This window comes from Pseudomassariella vexata (genome assembly GCF_002105095.1).
Source record: "Pseudomassariella vexata strain CBS 129021 chromosome Unknown BCR38scaffold_13, whole genome shotgun sequence".
NCBI lineage: Eukaryota > Fungi > Ascomycota > Sordariomycetes > Amphisphaeriales > Pseudomassariaceae > Pseudomassariella > Pseudomassariella vexata.
In genome coordinates, this window is record NW_024467968.1 from 1 (window position 1) to 18,230 (window position 18,230).

The following is an 18,230-nucleotide window of genomic DNA, read 5'->3' on the forward strand; positions in this document are numbered from 1 at the left end:
TTCAAAAGGCCGTGTTTGAAGTTGGATGAGCAGAGCAATGCTCATAAGTCGGCAAGCTGGCCTTGTCTATTTCAATTCGACGAGTTGCACTAACTTGAGTTGTCCTGGAAAGGTAATCAAGTCAGAAACGCATGCAACTTACCCTTCCGAAGGTGAGGAGGAGCCCTAGGGCTATCAGGCGGCGGGGATTATATGTCAGGACAAAGTCAAGGGAGGCGCAAGCTAAGGCACTTTCCGCATTTGAAGACGGAAAGCCAAGTATCCGGCTTGTCTGGAATAGTCCGGCTCGAGAACAGAGTGGTATTCCGTGCCGAGGAAAATCACATCAAACCCACTTGCCTACGTCGTCTACACTACATGCCTTATTACACGCTTACACAGACACCAGGGACGAAATCGTTCTAGATTTTTGGAAACGGGTGCCATACATGGGGCAGTCTACCTGCGCTATCTTTGTGGGCTCGGCCGAGGCAGGTCCTTCGAGAGAGATGACAATGTAGTTAGTTTCGGGGACATTCGCGAACGGTATCGATACTCATTTGCCAATGGATCATGACTATTTGATTGCTACTGGTCATCAATTGGATCTTTTTGCTTGCTATCTTCCCCATGTCTGCCGGCCGATAGGCCATATCCTCCACTCAGTTTTCAAGTTGGTTTTGGTTCGAGTCCTGTCAAACACAGAAACAATGTCCGTACCAATAAACCGAACGTCGGTTTATTCACACTCCGCCGGCAATTGAAACTTAAGAACCTGATGATTGATCGTTGTTCAAGGAGCGTCGCTTGTTGTTTGTCGTGAGTTGGTAAGATATCACTTACTACAGTACTCCTATGAACTTACAACTCGCCACTATCCCCGCCCGCGGTACTACTGTGGACTATATTCGACTAGACTGGGATACTATGGACATTCGACTCGAACCGTCCTAATGATTTAAATTTCTGCATGTTTTAATTGAGAACAGTGCAGTGTAACATGCCCTTGTGGGCGGGGAGCTTATAAACCCGGCTAGTTCTCAGTCAGTATTGCTATTACTGACTCGCATGCCCCAAGTCCAGGTTTCTGCAGCTCCAGTCGGGTTTCTTTCTTTCCTCTTGTGACTTCAACCCTGAGGACAGCACGATGTTTTTTTCTTACCAGGCCTTCCTCCTGGCCAGCTGCATTCCCGTAGGATTCTGGGCATCGGCCCAGACGATCGTCGTGAATGACACCAAGATTGGTACGTAGCTTGTCCTCCTCAGTTGCTCAAGTCGTATCAGAGCAAAATAGGACTAATGAAGCCCAACAGCGGCTAACCTGTCCACCGTCGCCCCCGCCGCTGAGGTAATCTCGGGCAATTCGGGACTCTTGGACGAGGAAACCTCGCAGCTGACAGATGCCGTCCTGGCAAACCTCACGGACCTGTCTCTGACCAACATCTCGCTGTTCGCATTTGCAGACAGCATTACGAGTAAAAAGGACAGGCGGGCTCCCTCGGAAAGTTGCAAAACGTACCCCGGCGATGCCTCATGGCCCAATAATATGACCTGGGGCATGCTGGACCTCCTCACGGGAGGCGCCCTGATCAAGACGGTCCCTATTGCGTCGCCCTGTTATAATAATTGGGGTAACTACGATGCAGCAAGGTGTAAATATGTAACGGATAAGTTCTCTAACGTCAGCCTTCAGTAAGTAAAGCTTATACCCCACTCCAAAGAAAACAAAAAGACCCAGAAAGGTAGCTAACACAAGACAGCTTGGCCGATCCTTCCTCCGTCATGTTCCCCTTATGGGAGGGCACAACCTGTATGCCCACCGCCGACATGACGGAAAGCTGCACACTAGGCGGCTACCCCTCATACATCGTCAACGTGACCAAAGTAGCCCAGATGCAACTCGCAGTCAATTTTGCCCGAAACCAGAACCTGCGTCTCGTCATCAAGAACACGGGCCACGATTTCTTAGGCCGTTCTTCCGGTGCTGGTGCCCTGTCTGTCTGGACCAACCACTTTAAGAGCATTGTCTTTGAGGAGAGTTACACTGCTACTGACTACTCCGGCCCGGCCATCAAGATCGGCGCCGGGGTTGAGAACAAGGAGCTTTATGAAGCGGCTGAGAAATTCGGCGTTACGGCTGTTGGAGGGTTGTGCACGACGGTTGGCGTTGCTGGTGGTTATATCGCCGGTGGTGGCCACTCACCCATGTCACCTCACTACGGCATGGGAGCTGATCAGGTGTTGAGTCTTGGTGTAGTCACCGCAGATGGCCGGTTTGTTACGGCCGATGCGACGCAGAACCAGGATCTCTTCTGGGCGTTGAGGGGTGGTGGTCCTAGTAGGTCAACAACCTCCATTACAATAACACGACTATTGGCATGATGGGATTCAATTAACATAACCAAGGTTCATACGGCATCGTCACCTCAGCTACCCTCAAGGTCTACCCCAAACTCCCCGCAGTAGCCATCATGAAGTTTAGCTTCACCGCCTCCAGCGCCGCCGCCTGGGAGGCTATCAAAGCCTACTGGCAAGCCGTCCCATCCTTCATTGATGACGGCCACTACATGTACTGGAATGTCATTCCCCTAGGCAATGGCACCATCAGCTTCGGCATATACCCCTGGTTCGCACCCAACACCACGACGGAGCAGCTCAAAAACTACACCGCCCCCCTATTCGCCACCTTCGCCAGCTATGGCGTCGACGTGACCCCGACCTACCAAGAATTCACTAGCTACTTACCCGCCTGGCATGCCTCGACCGACGCCGAAGCCGTCAGCAGCATCACAAGGCGAAGTACGTCTCGCCTCTTCCCCCGGGAGTACATAGAAGATGCCACGAAATTCAACCAGACCTTCACCGCGCTGAAGTCCATAATCGACCTCGGTGGCGTCCTGGTCGGGTACGGCATCACCGGCGGGCCGGCGAACGTCTCTATTCCCGATAACGCCGTGAACCCAGCCTGGCGCGACACGGCCCTGTTCGTCATCCCCGCCGTATCGTGGGGCGCCGACCTGTCGCGCGAGGAGGTCGCCGCATTCAGCATGAACTTCACCAACTCGTGGCTGCAGCCCCTACGCGATGCGTCGCCAGGGGTGGGCGCCTATGCCAACGAGGGGGACATTATGGAGCCTGATTTCCAGCAGAGCTTCTGGGGCACGCCGTACGAGCGGTTGTATGCTTTCAAGCGGAGTGTTGACCCGACGGGCTTATTCTACGCTCATGAGGGGGTTGGGAGTGAGGATTGGTATGTTACGGGACAGCTGGAGGGGCTGCCTACGCAGAATGGTAAGTTGTGTCGTGTATAACGTTTGGGTAGAAGAAACGGAATGAAGTGCATGAGGTACAGAGATATATGTAATTATATACGTCGTCCATATGACGTGTAAGTACTTGAACAACTTACGGCAATGCTGTTGAAGCTGAATCTCAGATGTAAGAGAGGCTCCTCTCATAGCAACCTTAGGATACGGAATCTCAGCAAATGTCAGGAGAAATCGCTTTTCATGAATGTCCAACCAACCACTAACTCAAAGCACATATACATGCATATCTTCATAAATTCGTTGGTGTCTATTTAAACAGCCTACATCTTGATGTACCTAAATGCCGCCCTAATCAAATAGATAAAGTTAAAGAAACAAGAAATAGACGCCATAACACGCATTCTTCCATGAACCTCGCTTGCTTGCTCCCCCTGCCCACATGCAAAACCAACCCAAGTCCAGCCACACACAAAAACCGTAGCTTGTACCCCTATTCCCCACTTCTCTCCGAACCTTTACCTCCAATCCCAAGCTACGCCTCAGGCTTCTTCCTCGTCTTCCCCCTCCTCTTCAGCGGTCGTGGAAAGTACCAAACCGTACGCGGTGGCCCGGGTGTCCCGGTCACGACGTGCGCATTAGTAGCGGGTGGTGGACCTCCGGGCATTCCTCCTCCGCCACCTCGTCCATGTCCGTGTGTAGCAGCTGAATAAGCTCCAGCAGCACCAAAAACACCAGAAGATGAGGAAGAGTGTTGCGGGGCCATAGGCCACAGGTCCATGCAGATGAGGATTCCGGGGATGATGGTCTCTTCCCAGATGGCGGGGAGGATGATGTATTTTTGGCGCGTTGCGGAGGCCGGTGTAAAGTACTGCTGGTGGCTCGTCTTGGGGGCTGCTGGGCCTGGTTGAGATGGGGGTGTATTGGTGTGGGGAGATGAAGTTGAGAAAGATGACGAAGATGATGCTGATGATGAAGAGGACATAGGGACTTGACCTTGGTCTGGCGTGGGAACAGATGGAGGCAGCGGCGCAGAAATTGACGGGATTGGTGGTGGTGTTGTTGCGGTGCTAGCGCCGCTCGTACCTACTTTGCCGGAAGACGGCCGAAACGCGGCGAGAAGCTCCTTAGACATGCCCGTCTCGATCTGCGTAATATCAGTAGATGTGTTAGAGGCCGCGCTCTCTGGCGAGATGTCGTACGTCCAGAGGTCATAATGGCCCTGAAACACGTGTGAACCCAGGATATCGACGTGAAGGAATGCAGCGAGGATCAGGCGTTCCATGCCCTGTGCGAACCTGATTAGTTGAGGCCCGATTCTATGTTATACTTTTAAAAGACTCGGCAAGCTGTTTTTGAGCCGTTAAATCTATAACGCTTCGCATTCTCTCCAGATAGATCACAGTATGGTAGTGAACTTGCCATTGTGGCGCAACTGAGCACTTGCTCCAGAATCCAAGTCCGAATCCCAAAACAAAATGCCAGATAGACCAAGACAAGCTGAGATGTAATTACCTCCCAAGTCTTCACCTTCTCCCAAGGGAACACAAAGTATCGGCCCACACAATCCTTGAAGCTAATGGGCAACTTGGCCGGGGGCCTGTCCGGAGATGCGTTCCACTCAGAATGAGACGCATCGCGATTACTATGACCCGGGGGAGTCGAGAAGTGAACTTCCTTCTCTTTCTCCTTCTGTTTTCCCTTGGAGGAACATGATCCGGTGGCATGTTCAGGGACTGAAGAGGGCGAACAAGCATTCCAAGTCTGGGGTTCAGCATGCCGAAGGCCGAGATTATTGTTTTTGGCCGAGTCAGGAGCGTCTTCCACCTGAGCCGCGAGTTTCGGTACGATCGCCGAGGATCCATAGGTAGTTCCAGATGGTGAGTTCTGGTCTGCTGCTCCCGCTTCATCGACCCGGTCAACCGATGAGTAAATGTGGAGATTGTCGAATTCCCGAGAAGGCCCAGCATTCTGGTTTTGTGGTCCTGGTTCCATACTTCTGGGCTCGCTACTATATGAGGTCGATTTAGTGCTCTTAGTGCGCAGTAGTTCATCGTTTTCATCCTCTAGACTTGTTATTGGCATCGGCATCGCGCCAGGGACGGCTTTCTCATGATCGCCAGTGGCACTAAGCGCCCAAGGTTCCAAGCCTCCTTCGTCTGAGAACGGGCGGCCGGGATCAGCCATGTCATATGCGACATCCGCCCCCCGATCAACAAGGGTTCAAGTGTCCGGGGCAAAGGTAGGCGTACTTTGACCGGATGGTGCCGGGAAGTAAATTGGCTTTCCGATTCTTCGGGCCACCAAAAGCAAATAAAAGTCGATCGCTGGGTTACATCAGACGATGATAGATGGTAAAACGAAGAGCGCGGAGAGGCTCAACCGCCAGGCGAAGCAACTTCTGGGGTGGTGGTGTCTGGGTTCTGGATTCCGGGTTTGGGCTGTGTTTTCATGGGCTGAATAAGTCGAGCCATCATTGTGTGCTTTTCTCCTCCACCATATGGTCAACCGGCTTGCTCTCTTATCTCAGTACCAGCCACGCGGGGTGGCATTATGATGATTGGACAACTCGTGCAGTCGTCATGATTGGCAGAATCATCAACTTCCTCTAAGCCCCCCTGCGAGTCCAATTATCGCACCACCACCATCAGTAATGCACAGCCAGTTTTCTCGTCATTAGTTTCTCGGGAGGAGGCGGAGCCAGAGGATACAATTCAACAATGATAGAGTGGCGCGGACAAGAATAGGAGCTGTTGTCCCACGTCTCCGCAATGCCTCTGTTTGGCAGTGTCGGCAGCGTAGCAGTATTCGCCTGCAGTGCCAACCCCCGAGAATTGTACCGTATTCAATGATTCGAACTGCTTTGTCTAGAACTTTTACCACCGTGGGAAACTTGCAGTCCGCGCTGGCCCAGCCCCGGTAGTCGAGGAACTACAGACAGGTTTTGGTGGGACCGTCAAATCGCCTCTGATACTTCCTGGGCCTGACTTGTTCAATTCTGATGGGTTGTCATTGAAGTCGACATCTTATAATGAGATTAAAACTGCCAATTTTTGGACATTGCATGGGACGCCAGCCGAGTTTACAGCTTGCGACGACGGCAGGACAAGAACTGAACCTCGACTTTCGTGATGAAAATTGCAAAATCAAATGATCACTTGTATGGAATCCTTCATCAAGTCGTAACCGTAAATGCACTTGATTATATGCCTAACCATCCCCTTATGTTTTCGCCTGTCGCTGGCGAGGGTATATACCATGGAGATCCAAATCCATACGTACGTAATTAGAATGTCCCGACCCTTACGGCGTCGTGTGTGTGCATCGTAAAGAAAATCCGGCCCTGTAACCTTGTAGTAATCCTATGGACAAGTGACAGCTTCGAGGACTAACTGGAATCATGAAGGGTGCAAAGGCGCTGTACATGTCTAGTCATCGACGTCTTCCCCTTCCGCATCCTCGTCTTCACTCAAAACGGTGGAAGACCTGACATTCTTCTCTGGCTTCAAGGGGTTGTTCAGCCTCCACCTGCCACGATCGTCTCTCTTCACGATCGCAACCTCGGGACGGGCCGCCCAGTCTGTCAAAGTTGAATCATGATCTCCGCCGAAGCTGACGGGACTCTCGCTCCCGGTAGCGGCCTTCTCCAGATGCTTTGCGACATGTTCCATGCGGTCATCCCAGGCTGCTTTCCCATCAAATTGCGTGTTGCATCCGTGGGCCGGGCATGTCATGTGGTCTGGAAGTTCGCAACGTAGCCTGCGTGCTTCGTCCTGGTGCACTCGGATGCGCTCCTCCCACTCGGACACCGTCTTCTTTTGCTTGACTTGTTTCCTGATATGCGGGGGGATGTGCATCCGTCGGAGATGTTGGGTGTACAGATCTTTGCGGTTGAAGATGGCTCCGTTGGGCAGCGCTGTTCCGTTATGGTCATGACCGTCGACCGATGATGATGGGCGCCCACGAGGTCTGGAGGTAGCCTCTGGGCTGGCGGCGACATTGGGGAGATTGGTGCAGGGATGCTGCTGGCAAAGCCAGTAGTTCAGGAGCAGGTGCTGAGAAGAGACGTGTCTCTTCCATTCATTCTTGCTTGCAAAGGTCGATTCGCAGCCCGCCCAGTGGAAGATGCAGATGAAGGGTCGAGTGTGTTGCTGCTTGATGTGTTTCTGCAGGCCGCCTTCATCCCTGAAAGAGACGTCGCGGCATTCGCTGCAGGGGAAGCCACCCTTGGGCCCGTGAAGTACGGACTTTGTTGGCGGCCTGTGGTTGCTGAGATACGAACCCGACTGAGACTTGATCTTTTTGGCCGGCAGTCCTGGTGAACTGCTGGATCGCTTGCGGGTTTTGACGTTGTGATTCGCGTTCGAGCTGGTCCGCTTGTAAGACTTCTGGGGAGTGTAATCCTCGTCCTCTTCCTCCTTGAAAGTCGGTTGAGACAGCTCAAAGCCATCTTCTGACGGGGATTGCTCATCATCTGACGCCAGTGAAAGGTAATATTCTGCTTTGGTGTTATCAGGAATGCATATCTCATCTTTGATTTCCTCACGAAGCTCTATTGGGCTCGTTTGTCTGGGCGGATGAAACTGCTCTGGCTGGCTTTGATCCACGCCATAACTGCTCCCATTACTAGACATGCTGAAGCCACGAGGAAGAAGTTGCGGGCTTCGATCCTCGCCGTAACCTGGAAATGAGTCTTGAAAGGGGTTCACATCATCCAGCTTGACGCAAGCATGGGTCAGACCAGTCAGATAAACTTGCGACTGGGAACCCCAAGCCTCAGAATGGTTCAACACGGACATGACGTCGGGTGGGGTGCAGGGCAAATGATCCAAGCCATACTCGCTTTCGCCAGGTGGGCTATGTGCGTTGCTGCAGATGGAGGATGAATGATCTGACGGCGACTCCTGTCTGTGAAGAAGAGCCGACGGAAATGGAAGAATGGCGTCGCCTTGACGGATGCCGTCATGAACAAAATTTGAATCAAGGTAAGTATGACCGAAGTAAGCTGTCTCGTTGTGGTTTGATGTGAAGCGCGATACCTGAGTATTCCATGGGATCATGCCTTGAGGCGGAGTGTTTGAGTCCTCCAGATTGGGATCGATCATTTCGCCCACGGTAGGATTCAGCCTGGGATCGGCCAAGTAGTATTGGGATGGCCGCAAGTCCGGATATGCCAGGTGTTGGTAATCCATTATCACCGCTTTCCGTATGGAATTTGATGTTCGGCGATGTATGACCTTCGAAACAGTGGCCGGGATGACAGATTTAAGGCCCTCCGGAGACACAGGGGCTGGCGGGTCGGACTTGCAAAGAGCTTTTATGTGGAAAAGACGCAGTACAAGCTGGATGTGTTCAGCCTTTAGTGGACGGTGTCGTCAAAAAGTCCACACGCGAGTGGACGATATTCAGGTTTGACGTGTTGCCAAATTTTGCATGTCGCAACGGGGACTTGGTGTAGCTAAGTAGGCTGTGAAGTGGTGTATAAGCCTGGATCACGAACGATTCGCGATTCTGTGAGCTGCAATAGGCATCAATGGGGCGAAGTAATGCAAGTGAAGCGTCTCTTTTCGGGACGACGCAAGCTGCATTCGAGGAAAGTCGACTTAACTACTAAATCGAGAGCCGGGGGTCTTGAGTCACACACTACAGGCGCACTCAATATCCTCCCTCCTGTACCGAAGGACCCACGCAGAGCCTCACTTGTTCCTCACCCTAAGAGGACCCCCGAAGCAGGCCAGGGGTGGTACTCTTGAATGGCCGGTGGTGGCTGACGATCATTAGCAGGTCTTACTGCTTTTAATCTTGGCGCATGCCGCAATAATTCTTCAAACGGTGCATTTGCAACCCCTGACTGTTGGCTACGCCGAGTATTGGTCTGCCTTTATGCACGAAAGTACCATTGCTAGCCGACTTGGGATTTGGTCAGCACTGCAAGTTTGTTGTGAGATACTAGGTATTTGGATCATGGTGCAGTGGTTCGCGAACCATCGACATAAACGTGCTGCGATTTACTCAGAAGACTCCAGCTTCTTTGGTTCGTGGACAAAGCTAGCGATTAGGCAAAACGCCAGTAGAAGATCGCGCTATTGGGAACAGTTCAATGACAGGTAGGGACTCGAGCATGACTCCTGGATTTTCCACTTGAACTAGGAGCATGTGTACAACGTTTCACGGAGGCTCTCCAACGTCGACGAATTGCAGTGAAGGGTGGTTCCCACGGTATTTTCGGCTGGGCGGACAATGGGCAGTCGTGGCAGTGTTTCCCCCGCCTAGGCAGACTTCCCCGGTCGTCCACCACCATTGGCAATCGGTGCTATGCTGCACGACGGTTTCTGTACTCCTTTAAACCCGGTGTCCAATACCCGCAGGCTTCGGTCACCAGGTTCGTGGCTCTTGGCAACTTTGTATGTCCATCTTAGGTTAAGCCCCTGGGACCTGAGCGATATCCTTGCTGCCACTGTCGCCCAGCTACTGAGAGCAATTTCGCTGGCGCAGATTATCATAGGCCCTCGGCTTTGGGCCACTCAAAGTTCGAGCAATGGGCGTCTTCGAACCGAACGCGACATCTTGGGCCTCATCCTTCTGGGTGACCGGGTCCAGGTCGAAAGATGGAAGATGGTCCGACGCCTACAAGCTTTTCTGCTTTCAAAAATTGGTTGTCCGGAGTCGTCTGGAATGCGTGGTCCTTCTTCGTGCATAGTAAAGATCCCAGAGACCTCCACACACCCGGCACCCCATACCCAGCAGCCTGTGGAGGACAGTGGGCTTTTCATTCGACCATTGATAACGTGGTAAGTTGGCAGGATTTCCAGCTGAATGCTTCGGGCGGCTAAGATTGTCTCGCTTGAAGCAGAATGCGTCGATCGCTACCTCCTAGCGGGCGACCGTGACCCAAGCCTGGTGGCACAGCTGGTGAGCTATTCGCAAAGTCTTGCTCTGGGTTCTAAGTTGGGGGCCAGAACGGGATTGCCCGGGATGCCGTTATCATGCCACTAGATGGAATCGCAGATTTGGAATTTGGAGCCGTGACCGAGAAACGTCGGTTTGCGGGGACCGAGTGGGGCTATTGTTGGGCGAATGTGATATGTGACGGCGCGAAAACGATATTTGCCTCTCACCGAACGATTTTCCGGCTCCACTTGAGGCAGCCACGTCTTGACACCAGAGGAAGGCCCAGCTCGTTGGAACATGCAAATGCCGACCCAAGTTACGGGTGCCATGCTTTCTTTACCCGTCATGCAGCTCGATCAATGGTCGTATTGAAAACGACGATAACTAAAACTTATACCGAGGCTCAGCCCAAGGGACCCTCGAGCTGGTTGCCTTCTGTTGGCTCGACACCTCTCCGGTCGAGAGTGGTAGCCGAGCAAGGCGGCTTATCTGCCTGCGCTTTTTGGGGGCTCCCATCAACACTTGCATATCACAGCGACACCATGTCCTCTTTGAGCTGTTCTGCGATGGCTGCAGTTGTTTGTTCAATGACATGGACAGATCGAGGGACCGAATTGGGCACTCCATCCCAGCCCAGTGGATCAATTGGGCTGGCACTGCCGTAAACACGTACATCGCCGCCAAACTCCAACGTCGAAGGGGCTGGGTGCATTCGAAACGAAGCTTTTCAGAACACCATGGGCTGCCGGCAGGTTCTGCAGAAGCTGAGCCCCAGTGAAACAATCTTCAGCCCTTCTGGGCTTCTTCCTCGCCTTGGTTCTCCACTTTTTACAGACGGTCTTATCACTTGTGCACACATGGCATTGTTGTATCCTGGGCTATTCCTGGAATGGAGAAACCTGCTGTATTCGAAGTGCTGCGCTCCGGCAATTGCTACACGAGAGGCAGGCAGTAGTCAGTTGCCAAACTACGTGCCCAGGGACCTCGTGACAGGTATCACGTGCCAAGAGAGGAAAGCTATTGATGTCGATGGTGTTGTTCATTTCTTTTCCATTGAAGCAACACTCCAGTCAGGTACGAAGTAAATTGGTCACTCATTCTATTGCGGACGAAGTGGTGCGGCACGGAATGTATTTCATTACATACTTGTGTACGTTCCCACATCAGTGTCAATCGGGAGGACGATCAAGCCCCCAATCGCCTCTATTGTTATTCTCGAACATCTACAACCACCAAGGATAATAAACGTGACAGTGGCGCCAGGGATCAGCCTATGACAGTAGGATGACTGTTGCTCGAAATCTCTGCAGCACCTCCAAGCTAGAATTTGCGTGAAGCATACTGGGCTTCGAATCTCAATACCTGGCGCCGCCGTAACTCTTAGTAACGTGGAGGGGACTTGGATGTACGGGGCGGTCGAATGCGCATACAGATAGGGAAACCATGCGAAAAACGCGAGGAAATTTTAAGCTTCTAACGCCAAGGTCTTCATTCCTTCGTTCGAAATTCGGTTTAGAAGTTTGGCTTGGTTTGTCACCTGCGCTCACGTTTGTTAAGCTTATGTGGCTTCGGCACATCGGAACGCAACGTCAAAATAATGCTGCCCAGGACCGTCCGTTTGTCTTCCTTCATTAATGGCAAGAGCATACGCACCGGCATCATCACCGTATCAGTAGGATCCAATCGATGAGCCCGCTGATCAGCACACACCCGTCACTTACGCCAAAGGCGACGTTTGGGAGTGCTTCACTCGCTCAAACTTTAGTGTCAGAATCCCAATACTGCCCAAGGAATGATCCAACCGTGATTCTGTCGGAGCAAACGCTAGAATTGGTCTTGGTGATCGCCTTGCTCTCGACATTCCTTCCTTCCGTTCACGTGTATAAGTTCTTGACCACTGGCGAGTTACATTGAATGCCCAGGTACGCGCGGCTCCGCTGACAGGCCGCATTTCTGCCAGGTCCTTCAAACAAAAGACTTTCTGTCATGAATTCCGCGAACCCGGTATTTTCAGCGAGCAAGTTCCCGTCGCCTAGTGCAGAGCATTTATCTATGCCATAACCCTGAAATCTGACCAAGCCAACGGCCTGGGCAAGACGCCGACCTACCAACCTGCGCCTGACTGAGCTGCAGGGTTGCATCATATAAACCTGCAGTAGTGCTGGTTTTGTCGAGAGATAATCCACAATTTGTAATTATCCCTTGCCAGAAGAGCAGATGATATGACGTTATGCAAGTTCAACATCATTAATTAACCTGAGCTCGGAAATATGCTGGCCTCATTTGATATCGTAGAGTGCGATATCTCGTTTAGTCCACGAGTACCTCTGCAATATCCTTCCCCTGCAATACTTTAAACGCGATGACAGCCTTGCATTCTTCTGGAGCACCCACCTTTAGCTTCGCTATTGCCGGGCGCGTATCAGTAACACCCGCGCGTTTAATTGCCTGGCAGAGGTTTTCCACATGTGAAGATGTTAGGATTATTGCGGAGCATTAATAGGGGTAGAGCTGGGTCGATGGAATCATGGGCTGGGAGGGACACGGCACTACAGCTTACCAAGTACACTCTTATGAGTGACGGAAATGAGCCTCGTCAGCCTCGAAGCTCCTCCGGAGCAGTTCCTGTAAGATTGATTGGCTGTAGCGTTCTTTCACATCACTTGACCTAAGCTGTTCATCCGGCATAGGTTATGAGACATATTCGTTAGTATCAGCCGCAAAACAGTTATGTATATATCACAGGTGAAAGCTTGTCTCCTTGTTTCACCTCTATTTATCTCCGTTCGTAGATCAGCAAGATTCGATAGCAGAATCGGATTTCTTTCAATGAGGACATTGCCTTCATGATGAGAGCGACAAGCGGCGGGTTTCCACGACATTTTAGAGAGTACTCAGTGGTTTGACAGCTTGCAACAAGAACATGCATCCGATGATAGTACTCAATGTTACTTGAAGCTCGCCACAGAACTCTGCCCGCGCGTCCTAAAATCAAAGCTCAAACGAGAGAATTCTGTCCTCTGCGATCGATATATGTTCCCTGAATGCTGAGGTTCAAGATGACAATATCGGCGAGCGGCTCTACCTCTTCAAGATGTGAACCTGAGCAAGTCGTAATACTTCGAAAGAAGGCCAAAGTCAAGTAATTATAACTCAACACCATGTTTGAAAATGCTCACCGCAAACCCAAGTAAATGGAGGTAAATCTGGTATAAGACGTGTTCATTATGGCCATTTACCGAACGGGGAAAGTGGATGGGGTTCATGGACTTAAATCCCTACCTGTAATCCATTACGCAGGATCAACCGTATAAGGATGCTATACCTCTTCCATTATTTTTGTTACCGATAGGCTTTTTTAGCCGCCTATTTTCTAGGTGTTTCTCTGCAAGACTTGTTTCCTGCCCCATTTGCTGCCTTTTCGCTAGAAGGATTGCGGCTGTGCTCAAGAACTCAAGATCCCAAACGTCGTGAAAAGCCCCATATAACTGATCCGAAACTAGATTGCCCGGATCCAGAGTGACCCGCGGGCTAGCAGAACTGCGTAGGTGTCGCCTTACATTTTCGGCCACTGGGGTGACTTGTTTTCTTTTCTGTCAGCGCTGCGTTAGCTACTCATAGCCGTGGACGACGTCCTTCGAAGTCACTGGGCTAGCTGTCTGAAGATAGATATCATGTTGACCGCTACGTCAAATGGCCCTGCTGCTGCTTGTTCATGAGACTCGGCCGTCGATCTTTACATCAAAGATGTTCGAATTGGAATATCTGAAGCTTACTCAGGCAAGCAAGCCGTTGAGTTGGGTACGCGTGCCAGCTCCTAATTATTTGAGCATATGGTAGTTTTGGATTATTACATCTGCGTAGTAAAAATACTTACGACCCTGGGAAATTCTCAGTTGCGTCCTGGTACATTGTTTTGTCAGGGGTGTTATACGAGGGCAATTCGCGCCTATTTTGCCTCACTACAATGCCGCCTTTCCACATCCCCAGGAAGGTGCCATGAGCGTTCAACGTGCTTATACCTCTCGAAACATCGAATGATATGAACCTCGCCAAGGAAATAGCTACGAATTTTGGTAATGGTATATATCTATGATATCTGGTGCTCCAACAAAAAAACCAGGAATCCACCAAACCGTAGCAGCAGTGCGTAAATCGTAACATTCATTACTATCCAAAGAATTGTCCTCATATACAGTAATTGCAAAGCTCATGCTGGCACTGGGTGTTTACACACCGTGGGCTCGCACCCCGCGTATTTCCTTCACCGCATTCGCACTGTACTGTATTAGATCAATGTCAAACTTTCTCTGGGGTGGTTGGCTCTTACACATTGTGTGACATGCCCCATGTTTCGAGCTCCCTTCTTTGTCTTTTTGACATGGCGACCATCATCTTCATCATCCATCTTGCGTTTTACCACAGAGCGATGGTTGTCCGACCCCTGATCCATGATGTTTCGTATTGACGTAGACTTGTTTCGTGAAGTCGTTTGCTCAGGAACATCGTCATCTGATTCGTACGTAGATCCATCTCGAGCTAGTGGGGCATCGGGATCAAGACTCTCCCAGTCATCAATCTGCTTCTTAGACAGCTTATTTCGACCAAAAAAATGATCGTCGATGTGGTTGAATCGTTCAGCCCAGGCATCGAGGCCTTTCTGTGTTATCTCAACGATCTCCTGGCAAAAGCCACACCAGAATCTAGCATCGCAATTTCTTCCCACGTGGCATGATTCTATTTTGGCATCCACGATGTCGCCCTGGAGTTTGTGGTGTATTTGCAAGTGTTGTCTAAACGATTCACGCCGGTGATTTACTTTGCCGCATGGCTCCGAGAGCTTGCTACTGCTCACTTCGTTGCATTTCCAGGCTTCAATGAGGAAATGCTGGCTGCTCTCGTGGCGTTTCCAGTCATTCTTGCTGCCGAACTTCTTGCTACAACCATGAAATGTACAGCCGTACGGTTTCTCATGGCGCTTCAGGTGTTTCCTATTGCTCGTTAGTGGAATTCAGATGTTGGGTCGGGAGGTCACCTACCTCAGCTCACAAGGACGTGCAAAATTCTTGTTACACTTTGCACAGGCGTGCTGTTCATGGTGTGTAAAACCAGCAGTCTCTGAGGCTTGGTCTCTAACAGCTGACGAATTCTCCTTTCTGTAGCCATGCTCCTCCAGAGCACCACTCGCATGGAGACTTTCAATGATCTTTTTCAACGCCGCGGGGTCGAGGCCATCCAAGTTTGATCCCATAGATGAAGTGTCTCCAGTCGTAGATGTTGCACTCTGGACCCCTGGAGCATGGGTTTTGCGGCTAGGATAGTGGCCCTGTTTTCCCAACCTTGACATCAGTGGTCTATCGTCATCGGCTTGAGGTTCATTTAAATGAGTCTCCGGTTGGCTCGTTCTCTGCAATGGGCTTGCATCACCGGCTGAAAGAACGGGACTCTGCTCGGACTGTATTGACAACTGAGTTCCCTTTTTACTTTGAGTCAATTCCCTAGGACTAACAAACTGAGCGGGCCCGGTATTTTCGTCTTTATCGTTCGACACCGACTCGGACGAGTTCTCGATTTGATGGGACGTCTGTGCTGCAAACTGTGTACACGTTTCCATTCGATCCATGATATCAAGCGTGGTATTGCTAGGCGTCGTAGGGGGTTGAGGCTCTGGTGAATCAGGATTCAACGTCAGTGGCGACTGCGAATTTCTGGTGAAGGCATGTGAATCAACGCCTGCTTCTCGTGGCAGCTCAGTCGCCGGGATATGTTCGGCTTCGGACCAACAGCTCTGTTGGAAAGGATTTCCCATGTCTTGACCAAACTGAAGCAGATTGTAATCTACAGGTGGTCGGAATCCAGCCAGGTCGTGCAGAAGCTCTTGAGGGGCCGGTGGCGATGGTCTGAACCAAATTATTAGCCACGATCAGCTATCTAGAGTCAATGATGGAACGCTGCTCAACTGCTGACCGGTAGGCATATCTTTCTAGGCCTTCGTCCTCAGATTTGATATTCTGACTATGACATCGCTTAAGATGTGCTCTGAAATTGTCTGCTCTCGGCCAGATCTTTGCCTTACTGCCGCAATTATCCAGCAAGCATCGATACCAGTTACCCTGAGCAGCTTCATCCTTATGCACGCTTCTCTTGTGTCGGTAAAGGTCGTTCGTCGTGCTGAAACCTTCTATTCGTGTGCAGCCGGGCACGTCACAAGTATATGGTTTCGTGTGCCTCTGCCTGTGTTTCCTGGAAGCACTCAGTCTCAGCTGCGTGCTCAACGATAAAGCTGGAGGATTAAGCTCCAGTCGACTTACTTGAGCTCCGAATTCGTCTTCAGCACCTTCTTGCATGTTTCACAGATCAGCTCCTTCCGTCGTTCTGGAAATGTTTGCCCTTGTGGTTGGCCCCAAGATCTAACAACCCCATGCTTCTGCAGCATATCTGGACTTGATGCAGAGTTGTGGAATTCCAAAGGATTTCCCACAATGCTCTGGGTTTCTCCGGTCCGATCCAGAGATTCGTCAAAAAGAGAACCACTTGTGATACTTCGCTTGGCTACATAGCTTCCATATCCCGAGTCCGAGGGCGGTATAGCATGACCGGGTGGCCCAGTACTGCATTCTGAGGGTAGGAAGTCATTTGGGTATTGAGTTGCGAACGTGCATGAATAGCCCGGCACACTTGCGCCATGCAGTCTCGAAGTGCTCTGCTCATCGATCTCCGCAGGGGCCAAACCCTTGGGGATCCACGGGCCATCATTGCTTTCGTACCATGTTTCTACTGGGTTTGAAGGCAGGGTTCGAGGTTGCCGTCCATAAGAATCGAGCGGTCCTCGATTCGACGAGGTCGAAGCCGCAAACAGCTCCATTCCGGCCAACTCATTAGTCCGGGACATCATGGCCATATCAGTGGGGATGGGTTTCGGTGGGCTTCTCATGCTGCCTCCATCGGCTGACCCAGGAGTTGTTTGTATCAAGTGGCCAGTCATGTTAACTTTGTACACTCAGCACGCGTGCAAACCAGTTAGAAGAAAACAACGGCCCAAGATAAAACGATGATTGCTCAGATATTCCAACGTCCCATGGACTCCGTCTTAACACAGAGCCAAAGGCACTCCTACTCAACCGGATGACCGAATGGTGGGATAGAGGTTCATCGGTCGCCGGGAGCAGCGTGTACAATGAGGGCTGAACTTCGACAGCTGCTTGCCGAGTTAGTCAGTGCTGTTCCTGATCGGCGAAAACAGAGTCTGTGGTTATATTGCGGCTTCAGGCCCGATTGCGCGCACGTTGCGTCGCATCGCATCGCCTCGGACCACTGAGCAGCTGGGATTGGGAGTATGATACAAAATGATTGATGATGGTGAAAGCAGATGGCATTGAGAGACTAACTAGCAGTCAAAGGGCATCAAGCGACGACAGGCAGGAAAATTGCTGCTTGCTTGTTTCCTTGCTTGGTTCCTTGCTTGGGCGCTTGCTTGAGTGATGAGTAGTCGAGCTATCTGGATCTGCAAAAGCGAGTTCGCCCTGCTACTTTGATGCGACAGGCAGCATCCGGGTGCGATGCCTACCTGAACGCCGTAGGCGTCGGGAACCTAGCGCTCATAAAATGGCACGGGATCGAGAGATCTGGGTGCGGACAAATGGATGGCAGTGGATGGCAGCAGTCGTGCGATAATCAGGTAAAACATACACTAAGCAGCGCACAAGTCCGGCAGATGGAGGCCAAATGATAAAATAGCATTGAATGAGAGTCAAGTGACGACGAATAAACGACGCATCAGCGATGGTGTAGAGGGAAATGCGCCGTGAGCCAAGGAATAATTGAGGCAACCATCATCCATGCCCAGAAAACGAGGCGGACAGCAAGATCTACACATTTGCACACCCAATCCGAGACACTTCTTGTGTTGGGCTTTTTTTCGGTGTGCAGAGGGGCTCAAGTGGGGACAGTGAGCTGACCCAGCCAATCGGACGTCTCAGATGATGCCGATGCTTCACAGGCAAAGAGGCAACCATATCCCAACCTGCTTGGAGTGGTGAGCAAGCAATTGCAGTCATTAAGTAAGAGCTGAGGCCCCATTTGCAAAAGCTTCAC

The 18,230-nt window shown here is 51.2% G+C and overlaps 5 protein-coding genes across 5 annotated transcripts; 2 read left to right on the plus strand and 3 right to left on the minus strand.

Moving 5' to 3' along the window:
• Nucleotides 1-1,126: 1,126 nt before the first annotated feature.
• BCR38DRAFT_351380 (uncharacterized protein) lies at nucleotides 1,127-3,290 on the plus strand (the record flags this gene model as incomplete). The annotated part of the gene is made up of 4 exons (XM_040856637.1): nucleotides 1,127-1,223; nucleotides 1,293-1,671; nucleotides 1,740-2,317; nucleotides 2,386-3,290. 4 exons carry the CDS (start codon nucleotides 1,127-1,129, stop codon nucleotides 3,288-3,290), a joined length of 1,959 nt encoding a protein of 652 aa, XP_040712022.1.
• Nucleotides 3,291-3,780: 490 nt separating this feature from the next.
• On the minus strand, nucleotides 3,781-5,432 carry BCR38DRAFT_488477 (uncharacterized protein; the record flags this gene model as incomplete). The annotated part of the gene is made up of 2 exons (XM_040864276.1): nucleotides 3,781-4,533; nucleotides 4,761-5,432. 2 exons carry the CDS (start codon nucleotides 5,430-5,432, stop codon nucleotides 3,781-3,783), a joined length of 1,425 nt encoding a protein of 474 aa, XP_040712023.1.
• A 1,241-nt stretch (nucleotides 5,433-6,673) lies between these two features.
• BCR38DRAFT_351160 (uncharacterized protein) lies at nucleotides 6,674-7,159 on the minus strand (the record flags this gene model as incomplete). Its single annotated transcript, XM_040856625.1, has 1 exon — nucleotides 6,674-7,159. A coding segment is annotated over one exon (486 nt), but the record flags the coding sequence as incomplete, so codon positions are not given.
• A 2,694-nt stretch (nucleotides 7,160-9,853) lies between these two features.
• On the plus strand, nucleotides 9,854-10,801 carry BCR38DRAFT_412471 (uncharacterized protein; the record flags this gene model as incomplete). The annotated part of the gene is made up of 3 exons (XM_040858697.1): nucleotides 9,854-10,036; nucleotides 10,080-10,157; nucleotides 10,205-10,801. The coding sequence occupies 3 exons, from the start codon at nucleotides 9,854-9,856 to the stop codon at nucleotides 10,799-10,801; spliced, it is 858 nt and encodes a 285-aa protein (XP_040712025.1).
• A 3,452-nt stretch (nucleotides 10,802-14,253) lies between these two features.
• On the minus strand, nucleotides 14,254-17,395 carry BCR38DRAFT_57368 (uncharacterized protein). Its single transcript, XM_040865484.1, has 5 exons — nucleotides 16,448-17,395; nucleotides 16,104-16,379; nucleotides 15,176-16,036; nucleotides 14,467-15,127; nucleotides 14,254-14,414 (listed from the first exon to the last, which is right to left on the minus strand). Exons 1-5 carry the CDS (start codon nucleotides 17,119-17,121, stop codon nucleotides 14,325-14,327), a joined length of 2,562 nt encoding a protein of 853 aa, XP_040712026.1. The 5' UTR covers nucleotides 17,122-17,395; the 3' UTR covers nucleotides 14,254-14,324.
• Between the last annotated feature and the right edge of the window lie 835 nt (nucleotides 17,396-18,230).